The following is a 19,077-nucleotide window of genomic DNA, read 5'->3' on the forward strand; positions in this document are numbered from 1 at the left end:
GCTCCCGCAAGATAACCTGAGTTAAAAAGGAGATCCTGGGAACAAAAAGGGGGAAAAGACATCAGGATTAAAACAAAAAGATTCTACTCCTCTTTCCAATAAATCCGTATCAGACATGTGTTGGCCTTCCTGTCTACTAAAATGACCCGTAGTGACATAAGACTGCTACTCTATAACAATTTGGAAAACCGGTGTAAAGAACAAAATTAACTGTTAAGACAAGAAAGTGTGGCAAACTGAAAATGTAGCAAATGTGGGAATTCAGAATGCTGGGAGACCTTATATTATTGTCCTGTCGTGGGATATATTTTCCTATATGGAGCTTGGTGAAAAGGAGCAGGAGTTGCCTTCCTCACTACTTTTAAAGCTGCTATGAAAACTGTAAAGCTGAACTTGATAATAACATTTATGTTGTTAAAAAATCTGCACCAAAGAAGAGAGGCCACAGTTACTTCCCTAGGTTTAGTTCCACACGGGAAAAGATTTCCTTGCTCCCAGAGAGCATCATGATTCCCTAACACCTTATCCAAAATGGCAATTACAAATATGGACAGAATACAAATACTCGTTAAATAAAGACATACTAGCATGTTTCAAACCATTTTAACAAGTTAATTTATTGATATGGGATACATCATCCTAGATGAAGATGACCTTATATTTTAGCCATACCATAGCTAAAAGGTGTAGAGAGTGAAGAGCCCAGCTGCTTTCTGTTATGATTTTTGTCATTAATGATACCAAAGATAATTCCAAATTACAAACTTCAAAGTCAACATTTCCATTATTATGTATGAAACCTGTATTTCTTTAACTTAAAAGTGTATGTGAAAAGCTCTGACTACAAGTGATGCCATACTTCATGCCATGCCCTGCCTTTCAGACCAGCAGGTACAACAAACGCTGTCCCCAGCCAGGGAAGCCTGACAGCACCAGGGGACCACGCACTGACCCTCCTGTTGCTAAGGCAGGATCGTGGCAGCCTCTTCCCAGCCACGCGGGGATGCAAGGCGGACAGTGAAGGCTCCTCTACTCCCCCTCCTGGAAGTCCCGAAGTTCAGCCGCTGCCGCTCCTCGCAAAGTTAACAGCTTGCTTTCTACCCCGGGAATGAAGGGCAGCCAAACTGAAAGGATTTTGCAGGTCAAGGCAGGAGCTGGAATTGGGGAGAGCTCATCCCCCGGCTTTCCGCAGAAGGTAGTCCCACGGGGACAGATAGCCATCCGTTTTGGCTCTCCCCTGCTGGGGGTGCTCAGGAGGCTCCTGTCTCACAGCAAGGCACGATTCTGTCCCACTGCAATCCCATCCCTCAGAATTTCTATCGCTGCGACACCGCGATCGGTACCCAGGCCCCCTTCTCTCCAGCTGCACCAACGTGGGCCAGTTTCCCCAGCCAGCAGGCAGAGCCACAGCACTTTGTACAGCACCAGTTATGTACAGCACCTCCAATTTATCCACCCACATTAGCTGACTTCTACCAGCAATGTTGTCATCAGTGAATAGGGTAGTGAAGTAATGCATGAAAGCATTTACCACGCTCTGCCCAAATGGCATCTGACATTTTAAATAACCCTACCAAATAATAATTAAAAGAAAAAGCTCCAAACTTGGTGAGGGCAGGGTTACTGAATGCAGTTTTCAGGGATTTGAAAATTCAAATTTTTGCACCACAAAAAGTAAAACAGTACGGAAGGAGCATGTAAAACTGATAACAATGGAACAAAACCTTGAGAATGCTTCTGAACACATCAATCACACTGACTCCCAGCCACACCACGCCACCGTTCCACCTTTCACGCACTTTCAGACAGACATCCGTCCACACCGCATTGTCCACACCGGGATCCTAAGATCCCCGACTTTCTGGAAAACGTATTTAGCCCTAATTTTTGTGACAGATGGAGTTGATAGTCTCAGGGTGAAAAAAAGCGCCAGTTTTGACAGGCAGTAGATACCGATGCCCCTTGTGGTTGGAGACGACGTTGCTCTGGAATTAAGGTAGCACCGAAATGAAAGGCAAAGGGGGTAGATGGACAACTGCTTATTTTATTACTCTCCTTTCGTTATGCCTTACTATTTATATTTTTGCGACTGCTTCCTTATAAGAAAAAAAAAAAAAAAAAGCGAAGGGAGAGTATTAAAGGGACGACAGGACGTCAGCAAGGTACTTTGATTTCAATGAAAACACATTTCACCCTCTTAGCTAACAGATTTTAAACAACTTTTTACTGGTTGGCAGATCTTAATGAAGTATTAAAGAATTATACTGAGATCTACTATCCTCGAAGGTCGGTGTCTTAAACCGGTTATCAAAAAAAACCCCAGGCGAGAAGCTGAGCTGAATGAGTTTAAAATCAGCGGGGGGTACAGAAAGTGGAAAGTTGCAATGCTGAAGGCATAGCGAAGCAGTACTCACATGGTCGCAGTACACCACCAAGAGTTAGCTTTGCTCTCCTGAGTGTACTAAGACACTAAAACCATTTTAGACTTCAGTAAGAACAAAGTCGATCCCATTTTGAGCATGATCCTCCCTAATTTTCGGGAAGCAGTTCTGGTCTCACTTGTATCGGTGGCAATTTTGGGTACATACACGAGTAAGGCTGTGGGCCTTTTTTTTTTCCTTGACGTACGGAGCAGGACGAGCTCTCACCGCTGCACAAGCAACAGGCACACGAACCTACGCCGCCCGCTCTTCTACATCGGCGGCGACACGGTGCTGCCGGCGACCCCGCCGGCGCCCCATAGCGCCCATCCGCGCCGCCGCCGCGCCGCCTTAACGGGAGGAGGGGCTCCTCGGGGGGCTGTCACTCTCCTTAAGCCTTTCCTTTCAAGCTTTGAATGTGAACTGCCCTCCAGCCCCCCTCCTTTCTTCCCCCCCTCCAGCAGATCGTAAAGAGAGGAGGGAAAAAAAAAGTTTCAACAACAGGGTGGACCAATGGCAAGTGGCGAGTCAGGGGAAAGGGGCCGAGCGAAGGGAGAAAAAAGTGGAGAAAAGGAGAAAGAGAGCGAGAGTGCGCAGGCTGGGGGGATGTCTAAAAGAAGAAGCGTTGCTAATTTTTTTTGTTTGTTTGCTTTTCCATGCATGCATAATGAGGCCTAATCAGAGCACGTTGCTGCTGCTCGGAGAACACTTTTGTATTTAAAGCCTTGCAAAGAAAAAAAGATCCACAGACGGATCCACAGAGCAGCTTGCAGGGCTTGTTGACAACAAGCAGCATCAGTCGCCCCGCGAGAAAGAGACCCTGAAGCCTGCCTCTTCTCCTTCCCTTGTGCTATCTTCTTGCTAGCGGGGAGACACATTTCTTTCCCCCGCCACCCGAAAGTGCAACCCGTACCGAGAGGGAGTACGCGGAGCCAGGACTGTGAATAGGATCGGAGCGGCTGGCATGTGCAGAGATGCTGCGAACGGAGAGTTAAAAGCTCCCGAGGAGGCAGCAGCAGCTGGGCATTTATTTTGTCTAAAAAAAAAAGAAAAAAAAAAAAAGAAACGGAACTGCATGAGGAGCAGGACGGCACCATGAGCTCTCCCGGCGCAGCCTGCAAGTTCCCGAGCGCACTCCGGAGCCGCTCTCCTCCGAGCCCCCGTTTGCACTGATTCACCCCAGTTCTCCGGGCGCCGCCGCCGCCTCGCCAGGCCGGGAACAGCGGGTGTGGGCACGGGACAGCCCCGGGCGCCTGCTTCGTTCCGCGGCCCTGCCGGTTTCGGCTCCCGAGGGCTGGAGGGATCCGGAGCCGGCAGAGATGGATTGATGCGAGGAGACCTCATGCACAGGGCCGGCGGGAGTTTTGCAAACTTTTCCACGGACGGCAGCTCCTTCTTCTCCTCTTCATCGTCAGCTACCGGCGCCTCTCCTCCGCTCGCCCGCGGCAGCAGCTGCCGCCGCCGCCCGCGATGGTGGCCCGCTCGCCCGCTCGGCACGAAGGCGGCGGCGGCGGCCGGTGGCCGCGGCCGGCCGCCTGGCTATGGCTGGCGGCGGCGCTGGGCGCCGTGTGGCCGTCGCGGGGGTCGCTGGTGCAGGGCCGGCGGCTGATCTGCTGGCAGGCGGTGCTGGCATGCCAGGGGGAGTCCGACTGCAGCTACGCTTACAACCAGTACGCCGAGGCGTGCGCCCCGGTGCTCCTGCAGCAGCCGCCGGCGGCAGGCGGCGGGGACGGGCCGGCGGCCGCTGCAGGCTCCTCCGTCTCCTCCAGGCGGCGATGCCCCAGCCACTGCATCGCGGCCCTCATCCAGCTCAACCACACCCGGCGCGGCCCGGCGCTGGAGGACTGCGACTGCGCGCAGGACGAGAACTGCCGCGCCACCAAGCGCGCCATCGAGCCTTGCCTGCCCCGCACCAACAGCCCGGCTGCTGGCGGGCCCGGCGGCTCTGGCCCCGGCCCCGGCGTCATGGGCTGCACGGAGGCCCGCCGGCGCTGCGACTGGGACAGCCGCTGCAGCCTGGCGCTCAGCCGCTACATGACCTACTGCGGGAAGCTGTTCAACGGGCTGCGCTGCACGCCGGAGTGCCGCACCGTTATTGAGGACATGCTGGCCGTGCCCAAGGCCGTGCTGCTCAACGACTGCGTCTGCGACGGGCTAGAGCGACCCATCTGCGAATCGGTCAAGGAGAACATGGCCCGCCTTTGCTTCGGAGCCGACATGGGCGGCAACGGCGCCGGCAGCAGCGGCGGCTCGGACGGCGGCCTGGAGGAATACTACGACGAGGATTACGATGAGGAGCCGAGCCAGAAGGGGAGGGACGACGCGGAGGACAATGCGGGCTCCGAGCCCGGCTTCCCCGTGCAAAAGGATAGCGCCCGCCGGCCCGCCGCACCGGCCTGGGTTCTCCTGGCCTCCATCTTGCTGTCGCTGCTGCCGTAGCTCTAGCGTTTCTTTCCCCCCTTTACACTCCCCCCCCCCCCCCCCTTTCTCCTTTTCTCCCCTTTCCTCGCCAGCCCAGGCCTTGGCCCCGGGCCGCTGCTGGCCTCTTGGCGGCGGCCCTCCCGCGGCGGCAAGGGCCCGGCCGCCGGGCCCTTTTTGGCGTCCCGCGGTTTTTGCCGCTCCGCTTGTTCCTCCTCCGACCGTTAGCCCGGACGCACTCCCCCCCCCCCCCCCTCCCAATCCCCATCCCCAGCCACCCCTCACCGCCTCTCCCGGGCCTCCCCGAAGGCGGCGATCCTCCCTTTGCCTCCGCTGCTGCCCGCACTGCCCGGCCGGGCCCGGCCTGACCTGTCCTCTCCGGCAGCCCTCGGCTGGCGGAACCGCCGCCGGGACGGAGCGGGGCGGCTGCCGTCCGCTTATTTTCCGGGTGTGGGTCTCGAGTGTGCACTATGCAATTGCTGCCTCCCTGCCTTCGTGTCAGCAGCGAGCGGGCGGGATACCAGCGACTGTTGGGGCTGCGGCGGGCTCCCCCTTGCCCGCCGGCCGCCTCCCGGGAGAAACCAGCAGTAATGGCGTGCTGGTAGGGGATATTTTTTAAATAAAGCGTTTTGACATGAAGGTTAGAAAGAGGTGAGCTATCCAAACTTGCTGCCAAAGCTCTTGCCGTCCTGGTTAGTCAGCAACGATTATCGGTCGGCAGGTCTTGCTCTTCGTGATGCAGTGGTGCCCGAAAGGGGTTTACAATGCATCTGCCGTTAATTAAGTCCAAGGAAATAGCAGACTGAATAAATTCTGTGGTTTACAGCACTCCCTCTTGCGCACACATCTTCCGTATAACAAAAGCGTGCCAACAGCCTTCTCTTTAACTTAGCGACATAAAAACAAACAAAACAAAAATATTTTTTTTCAGACTTGTTGGCTATACTGAACAATGCAACTTTTAAAAGAGCTCTGCACTGCCATCTTTAAAGACACTTTTAAACTCGATAACATGTATGTACAAATATCCTGAAAAGTTATATTGCCTCTCATGATATCAGGGTGCTGACCTCTGGTAAATCTTATTTTTTAAAAATGTATTTAAAACTGGGATTTGTTACCAGTCGTTCTTCTTTGTATATAGAATTTTATAAATTGTATGCTTTGGGGATAATTTATTTAAAAAAATAATAAAAGTTTAAATCCACATCGTGTTTGCCAGATAATTGCATTTGCTATTCTTTTCTGGAAAGGTACAGATTTCATTTTATGTGTAAAGGGATACCAGCAACAATGATTCAGTGAAGTATTTTCTATAACATCAAATGTACAGTGTATTTTATAGATTGGAAGTTAACTTTCTTATTTGGAGAGACTATGAACGTTGTAGAATTGTATAAATGCATTTCTGAGCTGCCTTAAACATTGTTTTTTTATTTGAGGCATAAATAAGGCCTGTGTCTTAAATATGTATGGATTTTTGTATTTTCTAAACTTGGAAATTAGTAAAGAGCTTTAAATAATGGATGTAGTGAAATTGTTTTCCAGGGACACTTGAACTCTCGGCACCCGAGGTTGGAGGAGGGGAGGGAGTGAACCACAGAATAACAAACCAAAAACAATCAACAAACAAAAAAATCTCTGTCTGCCTGTAATACTTTACATAGATGTAAATTACTGCTATTCTTACTTTAATGAATAATTACATGCAAGAAGTAAATACAGCTTTGAAAGTACTACTTTAAAGGAGTGGTTGATTTTATAATGCGTTGGCATGGTAACTTGCTAGTGCCAGAAGAGAGTAAAGCAATTCAGGGACACTGCTGCTGTATGTATGTGGAATTACTAGTGTGCTCCGCTTTCTTCGTGAAGTGGGGGCATGTTGCTCTCGCTGACACTCTTAGAAATGCTCTTAGGCGTGCGAACAAGTAGATGGTGACAAATACATCACACAGAGGTGGCGAGCATTTTCAACAAAGCTCTGCACAAGCAGTGGCTTGCGCATCAAGGGGGCTGCAACAAAACACATGAAAGTTTGCCATTCAGCCTGCCTTCTCCCGCAACGAAGAATGCAAAAGTAAACAGACTGGAGGGATCAGCAATTACTAGATGCTGTAATATTGTTCTTAGGAGTTGCTTTGCATAGTGCTGAAGCCTGGTTTGCTGCCAGAGCTTCTGATCTACACTCAAACGCCCTTAGATAAATAATTACACTCTTAAGCTCTGTCGAGTGCTGGTACACTTGACCTTGTAAATAGAAATGTTTGCAGAAGGAATAAACTCCAGCACTGGAAAATCTTTTAAACATTAACACAAAAGAGACAGCTCAGTCCTCAAGGGATTTAAGCTTGGACTGCATCATACTAGGCACTCACAGAAAAAAAAAAAAAAAAAAGGCGGGGGGAGGGGGATGGGGAAGTTTATTTATCTTCTATTCATGGTGTTTATTTAAAGCTTTCGTCTTAAATGTTGTGGTTGGAAGGCGAGTCAGAAGTTTAAAAGCTACCATAAATAAACCTTGACTAAGGGGGCGACAGATTAGCGAGATAGTGTCTTTTTCATTTTACCGGATCTTAACAGAGTGCAAAATCACATCTGTCTGTTTCATAAATCAGTAAAATCAGAAATCGCTGTCTGGATTAGTTATTTCAACGGCAGATTATTTTCTTATTTCTTTAGGGAGTGAATTTGATTAGGCTGCCCAGCAATAAATACACACAGGCACAGTGTGCACAGACATAAACCAAACTCAAAATAGTTGCGATACCAAACAAGTGTAAGAGTATCTTGTGCATCTATGATCATAAATTTGTTTTTAAAGTCAGCTGAATAGTTGAATAAGCTTATTGTTAAAGCTGGAAATGTTTCTTCAGTAAGAAGACAGAGTAGCTGGGTGAAACTTGTAAATAGAGTCAGCTTTCTAGGTTCACAGAAGTGCTGGGTTCACAGTTGCTTAGGGGTGATCTTAAATATTTTGTCCGGTTTTTCAGGAGATGCTCAGAAACATACTTTCAGTTTGTCAACAGTTTAGTGCCCACATGGACTATTTAACTCGTTGATGATGAAATATTAAGTCCCAGCTAAAAGCTTTTATAGGAGTAAAGACATTAGCACTAGAAAACGACTGATAATCAAGCACTACCAAAAAACTCAAGACTTTATTGTACAGGCTCCTGTCAAAAGTATCTGTCTGGAATAAATAAACACTGAGCACCATTAGGCAGGGAGGACTCACCTGTATGCTTCCTTCCCCACAGAAGGTGAATTGTTTTAATTCAAGTAATCATACAATAATTACAGCTGAACTAATTCTGTCCTGTGAGGTTTTCACCATAAGGAGATAACTGTGGGTTTTGTTGTGTTTGAATGTGCACCGTGTCTAGGAGAAATGGCTTCCTGCATTGGGTCCCAGACGACAAAGCTCGTGCAGATGTTGATGTCCATCAAATTCCTATTTCTTTTGCTTGATTTTAAGACAAAAGTAAATTATTGTAATGTCAAGAAATGTAGCAAGGACATCTTTAAACGAGGAAAAGACGTCACATTCCCTGAAGATTTGCCATGGGAAAGGAAGTTCTCTCGTTTGTCTGGATATTTGAAAGTTCTCCTTGTCAAGGTCCTGTCCAACCAGTCTCTTCCAGGGGCAGAAGGAAGCCTCCACAATTTCATGTAAAATAATCCAGCAGGTTCTGCTCCCTTTTTATTCCCAGCTACCAGGTTTGAATTCTTGGTGACAGTTGATTTGTCTTTAGAGGCACTTCAGTGACAAATGTTTAAGGGAGTGTGGGACAATGGTGGAGAACAAGGAGGCAGTTCATTGAACTGACAGTGACCATACAGTAAATAGAGGGAGATTCAAGCTTCACTGATCACTGAAGCACACAGCAAAGCTTTTGTATACAATCACAATGGACATAACATAAGGTCTCTGTTTATTTTTAACAATATACACCAATGCATACAGGCAGGCATATGTAACTTGCAAAATTGTTATGAAATGAAGTCTTACAGTGAGAGAAAGCAAAGCTCGGGCTTGGCAAGGGCTTTCATGGTCACATTGGAAAACACGAGGGCTTTTAGTTACAATCTCCACTCCTCCTAAGAGCTCTTAGCATGTGAGATCTTTCACTTCAGGGATGCATCTATAGTGCCTATCTAAGGCAGGTCAGCAGAGGTGGCTGCAGACAACTTTGTAGTTGCAGAACAAGAAATTCCACCTCAATGCAATGCAAAAACTTGAGTTTGTGTTTGTTTGTTTGTTTTTTTCTTTGAGTACATTGGATGTGTGTGAGAGGAACTCCAAAATAGCTGAGATGCATGTGTAAAAAGTAGTGGAACACAAAGCATCACCATCTGAGTCATGGAAAATAGTCTGAGTGACTGAGCTGCACTGCATCTTCAGTGTCACTAACAGATATTCAGACCTTCAATCAATTTGTTTGCTGTCTGTGGTAATAACATTGCACACTGCCACAATGTATGTGATAACATACCCATTCCAAGTCCTCAGAAAATGTAAGTGGTCTTGCAACAGAAAGCATTTTCAAATGGGAAGAACAGTGCCACTCAGTGAGATTTCAAGTCTGAGATACAGATTTGTAAGAAGTAAAGTCGAAAGATACTGTATTTTACTTGAGGCATTGGCTGTGGTAGACATTTGAAAAGACTCACATTGACTGAATGACATAAGTAATGCACTATTAGCATAAATACTTTCTAAAACGTCCATTTAATCAATTTCTTAAATAACAGAATGATCTACTACAAAATAGTGGACTGTATACACTATATTTTGTCACAAAGATGGTCATTCTCCCACTAGTAACCAGGGGCTCTAAATAAATGATTTCAACAATGTTTTATTAAAGGAGGACAAGAGCCCTTGAGCTGCATTAATCGGGGAGAAGTCGAGTGGCACTTTTGTTATGGAAATGTTAAACACATAATAGTTCAGACAAACAATGTGGACCCACTTCATTCTCTCAGCCATGCTGACACCTCTTAAAGAGGAACGGCGGGGAGGGATGTGGGAAAGATTTGCTTTCTGAGGAAGCTTTCAGCTAATATTTTGGATATTTACCTTCAAAACTTAGGCAGTGCAAATGTAGCTGAAGGGCATAAAAATAAAACAATAAGGAGGGATGATTTATGCAGCTACTGCCAGTGATCGGCATTTAGTGCTCAAAATCAAAACAAACCTTTTTTTTTTCCAAGTTCTTTTCATGAATTTATTATCAGCCAAGTGGATATTATAGTAGAAGGTGAATGTACACAAAAAGATTTTTGTAAACACACAATGAAATAGTTTGCTAATTATACACTCTGGATGTACACCAAAGAAGGGAAGGAGGAACACCCTGGAGTAAGGAAATAGACTGACTGAGGTTTAGTAGGATGGGTCAGAAGGTGAAGTGTGAGGTGTAGGCAACCCAGAAATACATTAACAAAGGGGTACAGAGCAAAGACATGGCTGTGTGAAGAGAGATTAACTTTCAAATGTGGTATTTTGAATGTGTGAGAGAAATAAAGATAACACTTGTGTAGAGAGGGTTTGGAGAATGAACAGATAGTGTACTTGCTAATAAGGTGAAAGAAGCTACAAAAAATTACCAAGAGGTCAGCTGAGAGAGACTAGAAATAACAATGAGGGAAAATAGCTGTCATGATAAATGTTGGCAGGGCCAGAAAAGGGAGAGTAATGTGAAAGTAATATGAGTGTTCCTCCTTGGAGAAGATTTTTTTTGCCATCTCCAGAAGCTGGAGAAGGACATTATGATGACACTCCAACTCAGATGCTGTGTCCAATTTTGAGACAACTCTCTCCTCATGTTCAAGAAGAGTACTAAGAAACTGGATGGGCTAGTGGAAGGCTGCTAAAATGGCTAAAATCTGTGATCAATGAGGAAAAGATGAAGGAGCTGGACCTTAGTTTGGCTGAGAAGAGGTTGCCAATAACCTAATGGCAGTCTAGAGCCACTGGATGGGGAATTGTAAAGAATACAAAGCCAGACCCTTCTTAGTAGTGTTAGAAGGTACGACAAGGTGCAGCAGGTAAAAACTCTGGCTGGGACATTCAGACTGAGCATTGGAAGAACTTTACCAGGAGGAGTAGTGCAGCATTGAGGAAGGGTTTCCAAAGAACTCTGGCATTTGCATTCTTAAAGTTTTGCAAGACTTGGGTAGCAAGAGCTGTAGATGACTTTATTTAAGGCTGGCTGGAATACAGGTTGTAACTGAAGGTGAGCCTAAATGATGACCAGAGATCCCATCTAAATAACTTTCTATAATTTGGTGATTTTAATGTTGACGTGGCATTGGGAAATTAAAGATGCTCTTTGGGTAGATCTTTTGGTGAGATCAGGATCAGGAAGGAATACATATGGCACACGTTGCTACAGATAGTGATGCAACGATGTTGAGGAGATGAGGTAGCTATTACATATGTCCACGAGGTCAAAGGGGGTGGAAACAGGAAGAGGTGGAAGTTTAGGAGAAGGGTTGAGACCAAAATTTATAATTTAGTCCAGTACATGGGGACAAGAGAGAGAGAGGAAGTATAACACAAGAAAATACTGAAATGTTGGAGAATATAATAAGGAAAGGGAAAATGCCTGTCTGATAGTAACACTTAGAATCGGAAAATGAGTACCTTGACTGGAAAAAGGAAGGACAGGACCGAGAAGAGAATTAGGAGAAAACTGACAAGGCAGAAGGGAACTCTCTTTCCTTCTCAAGAGAAAAATACTTGTTAATAAACTTGTCTTTGGCACTCATCACCATGATATCTTACTGCCTCAAAGCAATAGAAATACAGGACAACTGACTCTTCCTCCTTTTAAGTATGCTTACATCTAATTATAGACAGTGCAGACATGGTCCGTATTTTTAACATAGTATTACCTGAGAGATACTACCATCTGAGGATAGATGAAGAGAGAGCAGTGGATGTCATAAACCTTGACTTCAGTAAAGCTTTTGATACAGTCTCCTGTAACATCTTCATAACAAAACTCAAGAAATGTGGGACAGGCAACTGGACTGTGATGTGTATGGATAACTGATCCAACAACAGAGTCAAGAGGGTTGTTTTCAGTGGCATAGTCAAGCTGGAGGTGGGTGGCCAGTGGTGTTCCTGAAGGATCAGTACTGGGTCCAATATCTTTGTTCAATGTCTTCAACAATGACCTCGATGAGGGGATGGAGTTTGCTGATGATATGAAGCTGGTAGGGGTGGCTGATACACCAGAAGGCTATAACAAGTGCTGGACAGGCTGGAGAACTGGGCAAAAATCAACCTCATGAAGTTCAATAGGGACAAGTGTGGAGTCCTGCACTCTACAGAAGATAGAAATCACAAAATTATTTTTAGACTGTGGGTAAAAAAAGTGCCATCAGAATAATAGTGAATAATAGAATAACAGAATAATAGTGATGGTCTCCATCTTGTCTCCTTTCAGGTGTCAATTAAACTTGTTAAAACATTTTGAATATCATGTAAAAGTGTTTTATAACAGGAAGTAGAACAGCAGTCTACAGAAACTCCTATGCTATCTTACTTTTCTGTATTAATGGATTCCATATTAATGGATACCATATGTTTGCAAATTAGTCTAAAGGACATAAGGAGGTCAAGTATTTACGTATGTCTTAATCTGTGCATCTCATGCATTGAGACTATGGAAGCAAATATAGTATAGGAGTGTGTATTGTATAGAAAGGACTGAAAGGACATTTGTGACAAGTAGCTTGTCCAAAACTCCTGACCTTTTTATGACACAGAGGCCAGTTTGCATAGTAATGAATAACTGACTCCCATTAGAGGCAGCCTGAGTTTGCAATAATGTATTTAGCCTATGCCTTTATTTCTGTTCTTAGAATGAAAGATTACTCATTTAGATAAATTATGACTGAGAAAAGACACAAGGTTATGTGAATCAACAGGCAACTAATGCTTGGGTTTGGACTGGTGTAGCTTAGAGAATTGGCCAAAATCTTAATGAGTAAAGCTGACTGTATGTGCTGAAGAATGTGTTACTACAAAAAAGCTACTGCTAGAGTGGAAAGGACATTCTTGGAAAAGGTGTAAGTAAGAAAGACATGGAAATCTGAAGAACTGTGAAGAGTTTTCTCATTTGAGTTGTATAGAGCAATATTTTTGGCAATATTAAGCTAAATATTAGAACGTAATGACTGCATCAGATAAACAATAATCTAAGGAGGGTTGGACCCTTCTAATTGGATCCTTCTACCCCTTCCCTTGAGGTTGGATCCTTGAGGTGTCTTCCAACCTCATATGCTATGATTAAATGCAGAGTCTGTGTATAATCCCTCTCACTACTTAGAAATAGTTCTGATTATTTTCAGAGCTTATTGAGAACACTTTGGTCAGAATATTGTCTGATTTGCCAAGATCTGTTTGCAGGAAGCAAGGAGAATAACTGTAGTAACCAAGTACTTCCTCTGTATTAAGAAGCATCCTGTCATGTAATCTATATGTACAAGCTAGCTGAAGTCTGGGATTTTTTATTTTATTCCTGGAAGCAACTTTAATTTTCTCAGCTTGGTGAGGAAGATTTGCTGAATCTATAAGAACTGAAAGCTCTGTGTGGTGATGCTCTCTCAGCTGAGATTTGATGTCCAGTGCGCTGCTGTGAAAATCAACAGAAATGGTTGCACATTGTTAGCTTTGAATTATAGGATGTTTGAATTATAGGATGTTCCTGTTTGTCAGCAGGGATAGCTGAGACAGAAATTGTTCCTAGCGTTGGACCTGATTCTAGTTAGGCCCTAACCTCATACCAGGGTATGAAAACTGCTTTAAAAAACACCTGCCTTTCAGTCATCTCCTGGAATGCTACCTCAGCTGGCTACTGCTGCTTAATCCCTTTTACCCCTGCTGTCCCTGTGTGTGAGGAGATTAACACAGGGTGCACAAAGATGGTTAAACTATCTCAGCTCTATCTGGAGAGTTTTCTACATTAGGGCGGTTCTAAATATCATGTCTGCTGCCAAAATGGGCAGAGACCCATCATAGACTTCCATTAAAAATGGGAATAAATATAATGTCAGATACATCCTTTTGAAATGGTATAAATATAGCTTTGCTTCACTGTAGTCTATAGGAATCCTTTAACTTCTGTTTGGATTATTTCTGTTATCCTCCAGTGGGCAAGATTTATGGCTTTGTATTTTTGTGTTGTCTGTTTTCAGAGTAGTATGAAGCAGAGATAAAAATGTATTCAGAACTTTTGAGAGAATAATGGTAAACATTTTGTCCTGATTCTTTGGTTCTCACTGATGATTATAAGCTAAGTGAAAACATAAGGCTATTTTGGAAATGTTTCACTATTTTTAACTTTTACAAGTTTCAACTTTCAAGTTACCAGGACTGTGTAAATACTGACAAAATTGCAATGAATGTGTCCAGATTCTAGGTCAGAAGAAAAGTACTGAAAACTAGAATAGTATTTTTTGCAATGTTATAATATATATCATTTACCTGTGATGATAACTTGGGCCAGAAAATCTAAAGTCTTCTAAAAAAAAAATCCCATTATTGAAATAATATATACTAAAAACATGAAGGTTATGTAATTTTAAAAGTTTCAGTGGTAGTTTTATTTAAAATTGCAGCTCACTTCTCTAAATTTCTTGGAATATCTCAGCATAAATGCATACCTTCAAAGTAAATAACGTAATATCACACCAGGGCTGAGACTTAAAATATAAAAAACCTTCAGGAAATTATGAACTCAGTTTTGTTTATGTTATATCTATATATTGTTTAATTATTTAAAATTTACTTTAAGTAATTACCTGTATTTAACAATAGCTAAATACTCACCACAGTGAAAAAGTGGTGAACAGTATAATATAGCAGCCAGACTTGCTTTTATTCTAGGATTTCTATTCTTCCATTTGTTTCAGATTTGCTTAAGAAAAAGAATGTGAAAGACACGGTTTCAGAAATGCACTGCCACTTTAAGAGGATACAACATGCCTATTAATAATTGTATTACTCTTCTATTATTGTTAAGAATAATGAAGAAATGGGAGCGTTGGCCCCCAAGCTGAATTTATCCTGAAATGTTTTCAATTAACTCTTGGCACCAGCAGGAAAGCATCAAACCTTTCCCATGCTGAAATATGGAAAATCTGCAGGGAACATCCCAGCAGGAGTGGAATTTCATTAAAAAAAGCACATCATAATTCAGCGACTTCTGCACCCTCTTTAAACCTTTCTATTGATAAGGAGTCCGAGGCGATTTTTATGGATTTGCAAGGAGAAATTATTTCATAAGATCTTTTCAAAGAGTTTGTTTTGGCTGAGGCTTTTGAGTTATTATCTGCTCCCTGATGAAAAAATAGTAAGACATTTGGCATAACTGTGACTACTAGATAAGAGGCAGAACAGAAGGGACTTTAACCAAAATTTTATCCTTCAGACAACTACTCTCCATAATCTTTACTGGAACTGACTCCTCAGTTATAGTCCTAGATATTTTAAAAAAAAGTATTGCCTTTAAAATCTGCACTTTTAAACAACTAACTGTGGAGACTAAAATAGGCTTGGGGATATATAATAGAGACACAGACAATTTAATATGAAATATATTCCCAAATTTAGTACTAAAATCTTAAACTAATGGGTGCATTGATTTAATAAAATGCGTATCATTCTGCCCAGACATGGGCTGTCTTAAAATGTTTAGCTATAATATATTATAAACATACTATCATTCATGGTTTTTAGTCTGTATTATGATCAAGTATTTATACTAATCCCCACAGAAGACACAGTCTGCATTTAAACTGTAAGATTGAATAACCCTGTCAGTTTCACTTTCCCTCCTTTGAAGCGGTATTGAAAACTTACAGTAATATCTTGTCTTTTTTTCTATCCAGTGTTTAGAAAACCACCTGCTTATTTGTTGTCATTTCCTCACTCATTCAGCTACTTCTGAGGCAGTAAGACCATCTTGAAGACTTACAAGAGCAAGCTGCTGAGGCTGGTACCACAGCGAGACAGGTTTTGGGGAAGATGCTGAAAAAGGAGATGATAACTTGTGTGTGGCTGCTGTTGGCAGGGTCATTTTTTTTCCCCATCCCTATCTCACTGCTCTGAAAAGGACCACAGGCTCAGTGTCTGAACTGTTGTCTTGAGTATACAGCCTCTCCTTCTGAGACCGGAGTAGGGCATATTAACATTATGCCTTGGTTTTCCACACTGACAAGAAATTTCCAGAGTTACGTGGTTATCCTTTAATGAACTTGCACTGCAAGAGCCCTTTCCAGTTAGGTAGGGACAGAGGAATTCATATAACCAAATCATCAAATGATTTGAATCCAATTTCACTTTATGTCTTACATTTTAGATTAACAGGAAGACTTTGCAGACAGATACACATATACCCATATTTTTACTCTTTTTGTCTTCAGCAATCAAGATTTATTATGAGATTTCAGTAGAATAATACTGATTTGTAGCTTACAGGTTTTCTTTCACATATATGTGATGGAGAAACAGTGCAAGAGTTATACCAGAACCAGTGGTTCTACTTTTCTGGAAGTACTGCAGGGTTTCTCTGACTTGAGTTTTCCATGTACTCCCACACTTTTTGTGTCCTCAGAACCAAGCACATAACTACTAAAATTTTCCTTTTCTTTAGTGGGACTTTTCCACCTGAAACCCTACTTTTTTGTGAGGGGGAAAAAAGTCTCTTGACACCTCTCCCTTTCCTAGTGATTTACCACATTTCTTCTCAATCCTCCTTTTTCCATGGAGCCTTCCACCTCTTTGATCATTCTCCCTGTTACTTTTCTGTACTACCTCTAATTTTATTATAATATGTTTGGGCTAAGAGGAGCAGCTCTGCAAGTGAGCCATAGGAAGACACTCTTTCTTCTTTCAGATGGTTTCCAAGTTCATGAATATGTGGATGGATTTGAATCTGTTGATTGAGAGAATTGTTCATGACTGAGTAATTCTACCTTGGGGTATCTGAAAAGCAATGACCACAAATAGCTACTTGTGCCCTAGTGAGTATCTTAGTTCAGTTTGCAGTGGATGAGTCTAGCTGAGGACAAGAATGTAATGGAAGGAAAAAATTTGATTTTTAATTTCTGTCAAAGTTTGCTGCATGAGAGGGCAAGTTCATTAGTCTTTGTTTCCCTTCGATTTCTTCAGGAGATGGCTAAAATTCAGTGACCTACACAGAAATTTAAAATTTAAATCTACTAATTTTTGTGATACTTTTGATGCTTAGTAACTGGGAAGATTTATCAGAGAAAGGATTGCAGTGCACGTTCCCCAGTTTGTACACAGTTCTATTATTTCCTACTATTATAGCTCAGGCCTTGTGCTGGCTTGTTAGCCATACTGTAGTCCATTGAATGAACATGACATAGATTAGAAAAGAAAGAAACACTGAGCAGTGCTATTTGTTAAGGACAAATTCCACTTTGGTCTCACACCTTTTTAAAAGAGTTTTTTTACTGTTGTCATCATTAGGATTCTCACAATGCACTTACCATGTCCAGCTCTGCTTGCTACCCTTTCCTTTTAGGCTCTTACCATGATGTTCCCACTTGAATATAAAAACTTTCATTTTGTCTTTTCTGCATCCTGGCATTCATCCAAAAGGTCCTGGTGTGCTCTGCTTCTTCTCTTTGTGATTTCCCACCATAAGGAGAGTTTAGAAGAGAGCAGTATCTTGCAGAATACTCCAAAAATTGCTTCACTCATCATGAATGAATAATTTGCATTATTCAGGTAGTGCCTTATGACGTGAGATCAATGATCTGGGTCTTGTTCAGTGAGACAGGTATTCAAAAGGCATTTCTTACCAAACCAGAGATGCATTTTAGACCAAATTCCTGATGTCTGAAACACCTGGTCTAACCCACCAGTGATACGTGTATAACATAAAGCTTTATGAAAACAGGACATTTGCATTTACAGCTTATTGTCTAAAGCTTTTCAGAATTGTGAGTGTGATAGCATAGTTAACACTGTCAGAAAATACAATAGTCTTTGACAATACTAAGATAATTATTAACTGGAGTTTAATTCTCCAGAAAAGTGAAGTATTCACAGGTTATGTTCACACCTGTTACGTTTTATAAACTCAGCCGAGGTAGCTTAATAATTACAATTTTAGCCAAAATCCTTCACTGTCCTGCCTTTCCTTCACCCAGAGCCACTAGAAACACAAAAGGAACATAGTTTTTTTTAACTGTTTTAAACAGGTTTTGATTCTCTAACTTTTAGGGAATATAATGCAATCTTAGCCCAGGAACACCCACAGTTTGTCCTGTCAGAAGACCTTATGTTTAGAATCACCAAATACTGGTTGGAAGAGATGTCAAGGATCATCTAGTCCAACCTGTTTAAAGACAGTTTGAATGAGACTCTTCAGGAGAGATAGACAAGGCAGAAGAGATGACAGAGTGGCTTTGTACATAATGAAAGGGTTGGAGTGTATGGAGCTCACAGCTGGAATGGCACAGTTGAGAGTCTCTGGTAAGAATCAAAGGACAAACAAATAATGCAGATGTCATTATGGGAATATAATCTTCGGTCCAGGATGAGGATTTGAGGAACTAAGGGATGCTTCTAAGTCAAATGCTCTTGTCCTTATGGGGGACTTCAGTGTGATGGAAATCAACTGGGAACACATAGAGCAAGCACAACCTGGGCCAGAAGATTTCTAATCCATCTGAATGACAGTCTTATGGAACAGGTCACAAGGGAGCCAACTCAGAAGAATTCCCTCCTTGATCTACTGCTTGTCAACAGAGAGGACCTTGTGAGTGAAGTGGAAACTGGAGGTCATCTCGACCACAATGACCGAGTTGAGCTCAAAATCTGTTGACAAGGAAAACTGCCAACAAAATTTCAACACTGGACATGAGAGCAGACTTCAGGCTGCTCAGGGAGCTTCTGAGTCAAGTCCATAGGGAAAATATTTTTGCAGGTGCTGGGGTTCATGGGTGCTGGTCACTCTTTAAACATCACCTCTGGAGAGTACAGGAATAGGCAATCCCAAAATGTCAGAAGTCAAGCAGACGAGGCAGAAGACCATCTTGGCTGAACAGGCATCTGCTACTACAAATCTGGAAAAAAAGGCAAGAGTATGCCCAGTGGAAGCTAAGTCAGGTGACATGAGAAAAATACAGAGACACTGCTAACTACTGTAGGGAGAAAATGCGAGCAGCCAAAGCTCACCTGGAGCTTGAA

The 19,077-nt window shown here is 43.1% G+C and overlaps 1 protein-coding gene across 1 annotated transcript; it reads left to right on the forward strand.

Annotated features, from left to right (window-relative positions):
* The first annotated feature begins 1,678 nt into the window (after positions 1-1,678).
* Positions 1,679-6,584, forward strand: GAS1 (growth arrest specific 1). The gene has a single exon (XM_071730206.1). It carries the CDS (start codon positions 3,891-3,893, stop codon positions 4,857-4,859), a length of 969 nt encoding a protein of 322 aa, XP_071586307.1. The 5' UTR covers positions 1,679-3,890; the 3' UTR covers positions 4,860-6,584.
* The last annotated feature ends 12,493 nt before the right edge of the window (positions 6,585-19,077 follow it).

The sequence above is a fragment of the Heliangelus exortis genome, chromosome Z, assembly GCF_036169615.1.
Source record: "Heliangelus exortis chromosome Z, bHelExo1.hap1, whole genome shotgun sequence".
NCBI lineage: Eukaryota > Metazoa > Chordata > Aves > Apodiformes > Trochilidae > Heliangelus > Heliangelus exortis.